General features: G+C 39.3%; 1 protein-coding gene across 5 annotated transcripts in view; it reads left to right on the plus strand.

Annotated features, from left to right (window-relative positions):
- Larp4b (La ribonucleoprotein 4B) overlaps nucleotides 1-12,540 on the plus strand; it is an 81,929-nt gene that overhangs the window by 24,312 nt on the left and 45,077 nt on the right. For all 5 annotated transcript variants that reach the window (XM_055603925.1, XM_055603927.1, XM_055603928.1 and 2 more), the window contains exons 2-3: nucleotides 3,214-3,332; nucleotides 5,187-5,246. In XM_055603925.1, coding sequence (XP_055459900.1) covers nucleotides 3,252-3,332; nucleotides 5,187-5,246 — 141 coding nt within the window. In that variant the 5' untranslated portion in view covers nucleotides 3,214-3,251. The remainder of the gene's footprint in view (nucleotides 1-3,213; nucleotides 3,333-5,186; nucleotides 5,247-12,540) is intronic.

Genomic DNA, 12,540 nt, shown 5'->3' on the forward strand with positions numbered 1-12,540 from the left:
TTTTTTTTTTTTTTTTTTTTTTTTTTTTTTTGAGACAGGGTTTTTTTGTGTAGCCCTGGCTGTCCTGGAACTCATTTGTAGACCAGGCTGGCCTTGAACTCAGAGGTTTTCCTGGCTCTGCCTCCCCAGCACTGGGATTAAAGGTGTGCAACACCATCCCTGGCCCTTGTTTTTTCCTTAAACCTTTCTATCTATTCCCTACTGTTCCCCTTCCACAGCAAGATCTTATTATGTAGCCCTAACTGGTTTGGTACTTGCTTTGTAGGTCAGACCGGCCTTATAAAGAGATCTGCCTGTCTCTGCCTCCCAAGTTTTGGGATTAAAGATCTATGCTACCGTGCCTGGCTGAGATTGTTTTTTGATTATCAAATAATTTCATTAATAAGAATGTTGAGAATTAGAACCAGGTTTTTGAGAATAGGGAGAAGCATAATAAAGAAGAAAACTCCCTCAACATCCTTAGCTGTTGAGAAATGCACCTGAAGCAGCTCACAACTATAACTCTAGTTCTGGAGGGTATGATGCCTTCTGGCCTCCAGGGACACTCAGCACAGCCATACATACAGGCAAAACGCGCATACAGACTTAAGAATAAAAAAGACAGCAGATGACAACAGTGGGTTGTTGGCTGCTGCTAAGGATATGGGGAAAGGGCCCCTGGAAACGTGAACTTCTGCATCCATTATGGAAATTCTTCAAAAACTAAGAGCACAATTAAATATAACCTATATTTGGGTCTGTACACCTGAAGGACTCGAAGTCAGCACACAATACTTGCTCATCCATGTTCTTTGCTGCCCAATTCTTAATGGTCAGAAAATGGAGCCAACCTAGATGGCTGTCAATAGATAGGCGGCCTACAAAATGTAGCACACAATAGAATTTTATGCATGAAATCAAGACATTTGTAGGAAAATGGAAAATCTGAAAATTATGTTAATTGTAACAAGCCACGTTCAAAGATGAACCTACATTCTCTCTCCTATGGAACCTGTTCAAAGATGAACCTACATTTTCTCTCCTATGGAACCTACATTTAAAATTCTCAATTCTATCCTCCTCCTCTTCCTTTCTCTCACTCCCTGTGTTTATGTACAAATATTTGTGTCTGGCAGTCACAAAACTAGGAATTTTGAGGATCATGAGAGGAAATGAAGAGACCTTAGGGACAGGAAATAGGAAAATGGAATACAAGTAATAAAGCAAAATTTGAGACTAAATAGGAAAAGAAAGAAGCCAGCTGGAAGGTACTGGGCATGGGAGAGCACAGTGGGAAAGGGAAATGAATGAGAACAAAGTATAATGAAGTGTGTGAAGATGCTGTAAAGGAACCCATTACTTTGTATGCTAACTTGAGTAATATAAGTGAAAAAACCTGTATGGGTACATAGTGAAACAACAAGTTTCTTTTATATTTCCCTCTCTCCCCTTGCCCTTTCTTTTTTGGCCTTCTGGTGATGGTTTTCAGAAGTGACTGAAAAGGAATCTGGCCTAGAGTGAGCTCTTTATCTTACTTTTGAGGCATTAAAGAAGAAACGCCTTGAACTCAGAACTGAATGCTTAGGAGTCCTCACAGTAATAGTAATGAATTTTAAACTTAGATAAGGTAGTTAGTATGTGTGAATTTTATTGTCTAGTGCTATCAGAATGCTCCAATGTTTGCACAACTGTACTCATATTTTCAATTTCTTTCTAGTGAAATCATTTCTTTTCAGTTATTGTTTAATGTAGCTCTGGCTGGCCTGGAATTTGATATATAGACCAGACTGGTTGACTCACTTGCCCTTGCTTCTTGAGTGCTAGGATTAAGGGTGTATGCTACCATACCTCATCCACAGCTGTTGTTCTTGATCAAAATAAATCAATGGGACCATTCAAAAACTATAAAGATACACATTTGGGATTTATAAAAAAAATTTCTATTTTCAGAATTCATGCATTCTGTAGTTCTCTAGTTTGTTAATATGTACTTACCTAAAGTATACAGGGTGAAATGGTTCTTGTAGTCAGTCATCTCACATTGTTATCAAGAGCATGTGAAATCTACTTTCATCACATTTGATAGCCCCGTGTTATATTAGATAAGAGACCTCATCATCCCAAATCACTGCACTGTTGTGTTCTTTGACCTGTGGCTTCCAATTTCTCCTACCTAGACCCAGAAGACTACCGTCATATGTCCCCCCCCCCGCTCAGTTCATCTGTGTTCAACAAATAGCAAGATTTATTTCAAGTCTGAACAATAGTATTCCTTCCCCTTATTCCCTGATCCATTGGTGATTCTCTCATTTCTGTTTGTGTCTTGGCTAGGATGAGTGATGCTGCAGTGAGCATGGACTATCTTCATGAGGAGCTTATTGCATTTCCTTTGGATGTATACCAAAACATGGAATTGCTGGCTCATGTAGTGTAGTAATTCTATTTTTAAACTTTTGAGAAACTTCTCTACTGTTTCCAGTAACGGCTGCACAGGTCCTTCCAGCAGCATTCTCTTGTTTTCCACACCCATGCCAACACTTGTTGTTTTTGTATAGCCATCCTAACAGGTGCATGGTGGTATCTTTTTGTGATTTTAATTAGCTTTTCCCTGATGACTAGTGAGGTACTTGAATGTCTTATTATGTGTGTTTGTCCTTTTCCACGGCAGGGTGTTGGGGTTAGGGTGGGTGTGGGTGGGTGCGTGTATTCTTTGGCCAGTTTTGAAATTTAAGTTGATTTGATTTTTACTCTTGAGCTATGAATATTCCTCATGTGCCTTGATTATTAACTTCCTAATTTTAGGTTTTTAGAGGAATTCTTGCGCTATTCTGTATTAACACATGGTTTCTTAGTTTTCTGATAATGCTTTCACTCAGTTGGTCTGAAGGAGAAATTTGCTAAGGATTCAGTGAATAATGTGAATGTTCTGGGCAAATGTTTCTAAACTACTTGGAATCCAGAAGGGTAAACAAATATTCTGAAAAACTCAAGCATTTTCAGACTTAATACTTTTGCTTTAAGAATCAGTCATAATGCTGGGTGTAGTAGCTCACACTTGTGATTCTAGCATTGGGGAAGCTGAGGCAGGAGGATTGTGGTGAATTGGTGGCAACCTGGGTTCTTCCTATAATGAGTTCCAGGCTAGCTTAGGCTATAGAATTAGACCATCTCAAAAATAAAACAACAAGAACTGGTGCTTCTTAAGTCACCCTTTCACTCTCTGTCATTTTCCAGCGTCCTGAGGTTAGCATTACACTTCTCCAGTGGAGCCCATGACTTCTGATCAGGACACTAAAGTTGTGGCTGAACCGCAGGCACAGCGAGTCCAGGAGGGCAAGGACAGCTCTCATCTGGTAGGTGTTGTTGGAGGGGAGGCTCAAAGGGAGGGCCACAGGCCACAGGTTACAGGTGTTTATTCCTTTTTCTAATAAACTCTACATTGACTTTAAAAAAGAGGTTCAAAATAATAACAGTAACATTCCTTAGAACACATGTATAATAACAGTGTTGCAGAGGCAAAAGGACTTCTTGCTCATCCAGTGTACCTGGCTGAGATCCCCATGGCAAGAGATGCACATAGGAGTCTTTAGATAGAAAGACCTACAGGGCAGACTATGCTAAATCTTATAACAGAAGAGAAGTGGATAGCTATAGAGAAGCATAATTGTACAAAAGATGGTGTGATTTGATGATATTTATGGGGGACTTAGCTAGATCTGTTCAGATTATTCTTGACATCTGTGTGTGACATTTCTCTAGCCCTTTGGAATGAGGGCCTTGTGACCTGTTTTCAAAAGGAAGTCAGCTTGTTTCATGGTATAATTGAGGTGAAGGAAGTAGTAAAAGAAATTCTAGTTTCTATTTTTCTGTTTTTATTCTAAAACTCTTTCAAATATTAAGCTATAATATTTCAGACTGAACTGTATTGTCTGAAAAAAATACCTGCAGCTTTAGTAGCAGAAACTAAAACTAGCAGGTGATACAGAAAACAAGACACCTATGACTTTAGATACTTAAAGCTTTGTATCAAGAAAATGGGGTTTAGAGCCCGCAATTGAGGAAAAGCAGTTGTCACACAGCCTACCAATTTGAATTTGATTCCCATAGTCCACAGTGGAAAGAGAACCAACATGTGAAAGTTGTTCTTTGATTACCATATGCACACTGTGACATCCTCTATCTACACTCACATATGTTGTACATATATACATCTAACACAAATAATAATAACAACAACAACAGTAACAAAATGATGGGAGACATTGTGGGCTGGAGACATGGCCGAGCAATTAAGAGCACTTAATTGTTCTTGCAGAGGACCCAGGTTTGGTTCCCAGTACTCAAATTGTGACTCACAGCCATCTATAACTCCAGTTCTAAGGGACCTGACCCCTTTTCTAGTCCCCGTGGGCACTAGGCATACACCTGGTACACACACGAGTGGAAGCAAAACATTCATGCATGTAAAATAGCATTAAAAACTAAATACCTTATTAATATAGGAACCATTCTAGTAAATTATATTTGAAGAGTTAGGATTTTATTGTATGTTTTTGTGTTGTTTTGGCCACCTTTGACTTTCAATCCTGGACTAGAGATACAATGCTCAGTGTTTCTCTGTGTAGTCTTGACTGTCCTGTACTCATTTTGTAGACCAGGCCTTGGACTCTGAGTGAACCGCTGGCCTCTGCCTCCCTGCGAGCTGGGATTAAAGGCATGTGCCACCACTCCAGGGTGAAACATGGCTCAGTGCTTAAGGGTACTTGTTGTTCTTGAAGAAGACAGTCCCCAGCTTCCACACAGTTCAGAGCCTTCTGTAACAGCAGCTTCAGTCCATCCTCTGGCCCCTGAGGGCACCTGCACACAAGTGTAAATACATACATGTACACGTATTTAAATAACAAATCTTTAAACAGTCTTAATCCTGTCAAACAATATTTAAAGTTTCTAAGTGATGTTGGGAAAAGTAGCTTTTTAAAATTACCTCAGTTGAAACCAGAAATTTTCCTTGTAATGTTTAGTTAGACTCCAAAAATTATACATTTTAAGGCAGCTCTGTTCTTCCGAATGTAATTATTTATAAATTTCTTGCTATGTAAAAACATGAATTTTTTTCAGTGGGTTTGGTTTTACTTAGTTACTATGGTTTGAAATTATGTTTTATTTATGTTTTAATAATGGAGTTTTTGATGTTTTCAATTTTACAGATGAATGGTCCTATATCGCAAACCACTTCTCAAACAAGTTCCATCCCAGCTTTGACTCAGGTAATTTATTTTTGGTATTTATCACAGATTGTCTAGCCACAGCCAAGATTGCCAGATATGGCATTATACCAAATATATATTGTAAAAAAGTTAGAAAAATGTAGATGTTTTTTTAAAGGAGGACTTATTTGGCACTGTGCTCTTGAGTGTGTTAACTGTTGATATTGTCTCTTTCTAACAATAGAAGTGTCAAATATTTCAGTTCATTCTCAAGAATAGAATTCAGGACAAAGTTTTCAGTTAATCAGTTATATGTGTGTATATATATAAATATAAACACTTATACATATATATGTATACTTATACACTTATGTATATATATGTATATATACACTTTTGTATATATATGTATAAGTGTTTACATTTTGGTTGTTTTTTAAAATATGCAAGTCAAATCCTAAATAATAAAAGAATAAGGAAACAGGCTAAAGATATAGCTCGTTGGTACCATATGAGGGGAGAGATCCTGTATAAACTGGGTATGGTAGCTCATTCTTGTCATCCTAGCTAGCTTGGAGAGCAAGAAATAAGAGTTTAGCAAGAAACAAGAGTTTAGGATCCTTTTTAATTTCTATAGAGCAAGTTTGAAGCCAGTCTTAGATACCTGAGATCTGAGATACCATTTTTTTTTTTTTTTTTTAAGAAAAAGGATAAGGTAGTGGGAATCCATTCTTTTAAATCTTGCACTTTGCATGTGTATTGCGTGTAGGAAGTACATCTATAGTGTTTCAAATTTAGTTTCTTATTTAAGTATCTTACAACTCTTATTAACTGTACATTATAAACTTGAGTGGTCTATACTCAAATACATAGCATGTGTAGAAATTAGCACATGTGCTACAGTATGTAAATAGAGGTCAGTGGACAACCTGCAGGACTTAGTTCTTTCCTTCCGTCATGTGGGTCCTGGGACTGAACTCAAATCATCAGGCTTGGTGGATGGCACTTTTAACCACTGAGCCATCTCACTAACCCCTCATCCACTTAAGAAAAAGATTTATTTACTCTGTGTGTGTGTGTGCGTGAGTGCCTGCATGTATGTATGCCTTCCACATGTATGCCCAGTGCCGTTGGAGGCCAGAAGAGAGTGTCCGAACCCCTGAAAGTAGTTATGGGTGGTTAACCTCCAAGATGCTTTCCTTAGCTATCTTTTCTATATTTTCTTCTTGTCATTCTCCTTCTCGTCTTCGTTGTCTTTACTATTTTTTCCTGTGGCAAGATTTTGCTACACAGCCCAGGCCAACCTTGAAGTTGTGGCTCTTCTGCCCTGACTTCCCTGACCTCCTCTGGGTGCAGGAATTATGTGTGTATTTTACCACACTTGAATTTATTTATTATTTATGTTGGGCTTAAGTGTATAATTTGATGATATTTAGTAGTTTTCTAAGTTGTGCAGCCGTCACAGTCATCTGGTGTTAGAGCTTTCTGTGTAAGTTAGAGTCTTACTATATGTGTGGTCCATACTGGCCTTGAACTCTCAATCTTCCTGACTTAGCCTTCCATGTAGGTGGGGCATTGAGCAGTCTGATGTTCAGTTACAGTTAATCCCTGTTCCCCAGCTAGCTTTGGACTCTCACAGGTGTCCTATTTTTGTTTTTGTTTTTGTTTTTTTAAAGAAAAGAACAGATTGAATTTACAGACTGCCTCTGCCTCCCAAATCTTGCCCTCACAGGCATCTGCCACTACTCTACCCGCATGTACTTCTTGTCTCAGAGTTTGCTGTTTTTATGCCTATGTGTGATAGGCGGTTACTGTTTTCTGAATAAATGTTAACTGTAGATGATAACGATAGGGAGGGCATTTTCTATGGAAAGGTTATTCACAGATGAGAATGGAACACCCATTGCTAGTGATAGTCCTAACACAACATGTACAGTTGTAGTACCAGAGTTTACATAGACAGAGTAAATACAGACTTGGAGAGAGGGAACGATAGTTGTGCCTACAGAAGAAATACTCTTGTTTTTTTTGTCCCTGGTAGAAGAGGGTCTTTTGAAATATTGTAACCTTCACTACTGGTTTTCAAGCAAAAGGGTTGAAGTATTAAATTTGCACTAAATTTCTTTGCACATAATGATAAGGAAAATATTGAAAATGGAGTATTTCAGAAACTGGAAGGAAAGCAGCAGAGGGAATGAAGAAATGAAGGCATGGGTTATGATAGAAAGGAAATGAATAGGAACCAACTGATCTGACAGAACTGGAGCAAAGCAGGTCATCAGTTTTGCCCTTAGCAAACGCAGATCCCTGGGTGATATAAGTGGAAGCCAGTCGGCAGAGATGCAAGACTGATGGACACAGCACATACAGCAGCTTTCTGCCTGAGAGCTTGATACTGGTGGCAAGAGGAAGGCCAACACAGGAATGGATCAGGAGGGCTATGAATGTATTGTGAATAAGGATGTAGCCACTCTGGGCCATTGTGATGGATCTACTTAAGAAAGAAACAAGATCTGATGACTGAAATTTAACAAGGTTAGCTGTTAGAGCCACAGATTCTGCCGAAAGGAAACAATCACTGTTAGAAGGCCATTCTAACAGTGGAACTCAGAGTCTAAATCCTACTGCCTTCTCTGCAGCTAAGTTGCCTCAGTGTTCTCGAGTAACTGCTTTGGCCTCAGAGGCATTTTCTGTTGTAGTGTTTCTGTTTTGTTTCACTGTAAATGAACAAAGATGTTGTTTGAGAGAGTTGTGTCAGGACAGGCAGTGTTAGTGCTTGTTTTTCCTGGGGAGCGCAGTGTCTTTCCAATTACTATATGGGAATTTGATTCTTCTAACTGTAGATAACTCAGGAAATCTTGAACTCTGTCAGGATGACCTTAAGCATCTCATTATATTTAATTATATCCTCTATGTGCACACCCGTGTGTGCACATCTTCTATCTTGTGTGAAGGTGAGAGGATGACTTGGAGGGAGTAATTTACCTCCTTTCACAATGTTGGTCCTAGGGATCACATTTGAATTGTCAGGCTTGGCATTAAGTGCCTTAACCCATTAAGCCATCTTCCTGGCGCAGTCAGAAATAATCTTTCAAAACTATTTAATGATAACAAGATTAGAGAACTTAACTGAAGTAATTGTCTTGGAATATAGCTCAGTGGTAGAGTGTTTGCTTGGCATTTGCAAGGCTGTCACTTAACTTTCATTGATAAAGTATGCCTTTGATGACATTGTTTCTGATTGGGTGTTTAGATTAATTGCTACATGTCTGCATATTGAATCAGTACGCTCACAGTCATGAAAATAGCTAATACTTGCAATTTTGCTTGTAAATGACAACTGCCTGCTTTTTGCACAGTATTTTACAGGTTAAATGGTTTGTTTGTTTGTTTGTTTGTTTGTTTGTTTTTAGTGCTTTTAGGGGAATTCTTTTTTTTTCTCTCTTGGTTTTTCAAAACAGGGCTTCTCTGTGTAGTGTTGGCTCTCCTGGACTTGCTTTGTAGACCAGGCTAGCCTCGAACTCACAGAGATCTGCCTGCTTCTGCCTCCCTGAGTGCTGGGAATACAGGTGTGTGTCATTGCATCTGGTTTAGGAGAATTCTTTTTAGGGATACTAGTCTATGATTTTTTTCTTAATTTCAATGTTCAGATATTTGTAAAGAGAATAGTATTTGCATTCCAATGTGTAGGCATCATGAACCTGAGCAATTATTCTCACTCTCATTCAGCTGTTCATGTTCCAGCCCCCCACACAACACTCTAGAAATTCATAGAACTTTATTTTTTGTAGTATTTTAAGGCAAATAGTGGGCAGTTTATTATTTCACCATCAACGCTTCAGATTGCTTCTCTTTATTATTCCATTGTGGTTTTTTTTTTTTTTTTTTTGGTCTGACAAAATTAGCCTGATTCCTTAATATGAAGAAATACCTCAAAGCTAGAAAATGAGATTATACTTTTAACTAGCTGTAAAGTACAGAATTTTTAATTTATTCTTTCCGTGTGTGTGTGTGTGTGAGAGAGAGAGAGAGTGCAAGTGCGCTGTGCCACTTAGACTATGTGGAGGGCAGCCAGCCGTTCCGTCCAAGCATTGAGTTCAAGTTGTCAGGGTTGCACAGCAAGCGCCTTATCTTACTTCCAGTCTCATGGTTGTAAACGTTGCAGAGTAAGTGTCTGGTATTATTTTCTTTAAAGGGACAACACCAGCTAACTTCTTTGGTGACTGTTATCTTATAAAATATAATCCAGGAGATACTAAAACACTGAAGACCAGAAGTTTGAAATTTCTTCTGGCTGTGTTAATAAATTTAGTTGTTTTTAGAATTAACTTTATGAAAATAAGATAAAAACCACATATATGTTGTGTTCCCCCTCCCTCTTAGATTCTATGTACCATTTGGATTTCAGCACAAGGAGTCTGATGAATGTCAGGCAGGACTCTTTTGTCATTAGAATTAGGTTTTGAGTGACAGGAACATGTGACTGCTGTGCAAGAAGTTATTTTTGGTATCTGGGTGTTGGCTTTGCCTCAGAAACGATAGCAAGTTAGTGTGAGATGCATTTGTAGAGGTTCAGAAAAGGACGAGCATTGTGATGTGAGTTTTGAACTTTCGATATGGGCTGTTGCTTCAGCAAAGAACTCAGTAGTGACAGTGACAATGAGAAAATTGGCCTGTTACAAAAATGTGTGGAAGAGAAGAAACCGGAGAACAAGATAAGTAAAACTTTATCTTCATTATTTGATACCCTTGAAAGTGAGGAGCTTCACAAAGTTGAAAATGGGCCCAGCCGAGCAGCCACTGGTGTTACTATGTGGACTAGAGTTTTTACAAGGTCCGGGCACAAACAGGATCATAGATCAAAGCAGTCACTGAATTCTGATTCCTCTTCTACATATGAGTTCTTTCATGGGCATGAAAATTTAGATGAAGGTGACAAGAATTTAGATACTGTTGCTATTGAACAAAATTCTGAGATTGTTTGTGACCCACTGTGTAAGAGTACTGACAGACAGGCTTATTCCGAAGATGACCAGTCTTTCTCACATGTGCCCATGCCTTCTGACCAGCAGGAGGAAACTTTTGTGAGTGATCATCTACAAAGTTACCTGGCCACTTATAAAAACTCTTTAATAGAGAAAGAAAAATTGCCAAGTGTTCAAATCAGTAGTTTTAATGAGAGTAACTCTGTAGAAGTATCTGCTGGAGAGTTGCGATATAAAAGCCCAATTTGTGTTGGTGACAAACAGTGTAAGAATTCAAGGGAGAGCAAATTTTACAGTATTTGTGCTGTAGATCTGGAGTGTGTGAACATGGAAGAGGAACTGTACACTCCCATGTATGGAGCAGCTGCAGAAGAATGCCATTCAGCTGTTACTTATGAAGTTTTCCAAGCGGATTGGCCCTTAGCTAACAGGGAAGAATGTGCTGCCTCAAATGCCATACAGAGGGCAGGAAAGTTAAAGCTGCAGCAGGAAAAGCCATTACCCCAGGATGTCTTAGGCCCATGCGAAAGAAAAGAAGCATTTACTGAGAAAAGTGAATGTAGTTCTGATTTTTTGGTGGACCATGATCTATCTGATGAAGCACATATCAGTGACCTCCAGGCTGAGTCTGTAAGGGCAGAAGTTTATGCCAAAGTCCCTAAAGATCACACAGAACATAGTACATTATATAATACTGGCCTGTTCCCTGAATTAAATATTAACATAGGCAGTGACTCATTAAAATGCACATGTGCTACATCTGAAGAAAGAGAGAGCAGTGCTTCAGGAATAGGAAGTCAGATGGATGAGTCACTTGTTAATTTGCCAAATGACATTTCATATGTTGATGAGAATGGTGAACCTGAGGCTATAACAGTTAGCGGTGGTCAAAGTTTAGCCTCTAAAATGGAAAGAGAGTATGACTCTGAAAAGCTACTAGAAGGCAGTGATTACTTCCAGATCACTGTTACCAGGCCAGGTAGGTGCCTTTCCTTCTTAGCTCTAGATAATTTAGGTCCAGAAAGGTTAGCCTCAGAGAGCTTAGGCAGTGAGTATCTCCCAGATCATGCTAATCTCAGAGAAGTTGCCTTAAGCAAACATAAAGGCCCTAATTCTGTACCCCATGGTGGGCCAGAGCAGCACCTGGGGGATAGCAATCTGGAAACTGGAAGTATCCGGCTGGCAAAGAGAGGTGAGCTGTTCTTGTGTTCTGAAAATAGTTCCTCTTATCAAGATGTGGATAGAATGAGCATTTTAGAGACTGAGTGCCATGGCAAGAGGGAATTGAAAAGTTGGTGTCAAGCAGACCTCTGTATAGATAGTAGGGCAGACAAGGCTCAGACAGAGACTTATGATTTAACTCAAGTGGAATGTGAACCAGACACAGAAGGGGTGGTCCAGAAGACAGATCTTCTGAAGTTTGGACTTTCGCAAAGAATGCCAAGTGACAAGTTTCATGACCACTCCAGACCTCCTCAAGGCCGAGTAACACCACCTGTAGCCACTCTCACCTGCACTAATACTGAAGCAAGGGAAACAGGCCTACATGATAAAACAGGAGATGAAGTATGTGTGAAGAGTTTAGTTGGTGTATTACACAACCAATCTAGTGGGCTCTCTGAACTAGAAAAGGAACCACAGAAAGCTAATTGTAGAGAGATCAGTGAGGAGAGCATAGAAAATGCCAAGTCAGATGCTAAAACAGTCTTTCAATGGGAAAAGAGTGTTCTTAGCAAGGTCATGCTCAGTGGGAACACGGTAACTTGTATTGGTTCTGGCATAGCAGCAGATCCTGATTGTGAAACTAATCAAATGGAGGACAGTTACAGAACTGATGGAGTGAATGAATACCCCGACCTTACTGTTGTCCCATCTTTAAACCACAGTTCAGTGTCACCTGAAGAGGAGTGGGTTAATAGTGACAGAATCCCAGAGTTGCATCTCATTAACTCTGAATCAATTAAAGAAGTTTGTAATGCCTTTGATAATAATGCATCAGAACTGAGCAAAGAAGAGAAAGAGAAACTTGGTTTGGATAAACACAGTATTGATCCTAACAGCATTGACTGCTTAGGCTCATGTAGGACGAACGGAAGAAATGCCAAATCCACAGTTAAAGAAGCCACTTTAAATGGGAAGATGCATTTTTTGGGAAACTCTGAGGGGACTTTTAAGAAAATAGCATTTTGCAACACTTCTGAGGGGTCTTCCTCTTGGATTGATGTCAAATCTATACAAGTGGATATGCCTGCAGCTATTCCTAGTAATACTCCCCAGGCAATTCCTGCCATCCCAGCTGAGAGCAAAGAATATGCAGTGCCAAGTGCTGACCACGTTGCATCACCCAAAGAAGACATCCTAAATGTGTC

The sequence above is a fragment of the Psammomys obesus genome, unplaced genomic scaffold, assembly GCF_907164565.1.
Source record: "Psammomys obesus unplaced genomic scaffold, mPsaObe1.curated_primary_1811, whole genome shotgun sequence".
NCBI lineage: Eukaryota > Metazoa > Chordata > Mammalia > Rodentia > Muridae > Psammomys > Psammomys obesus.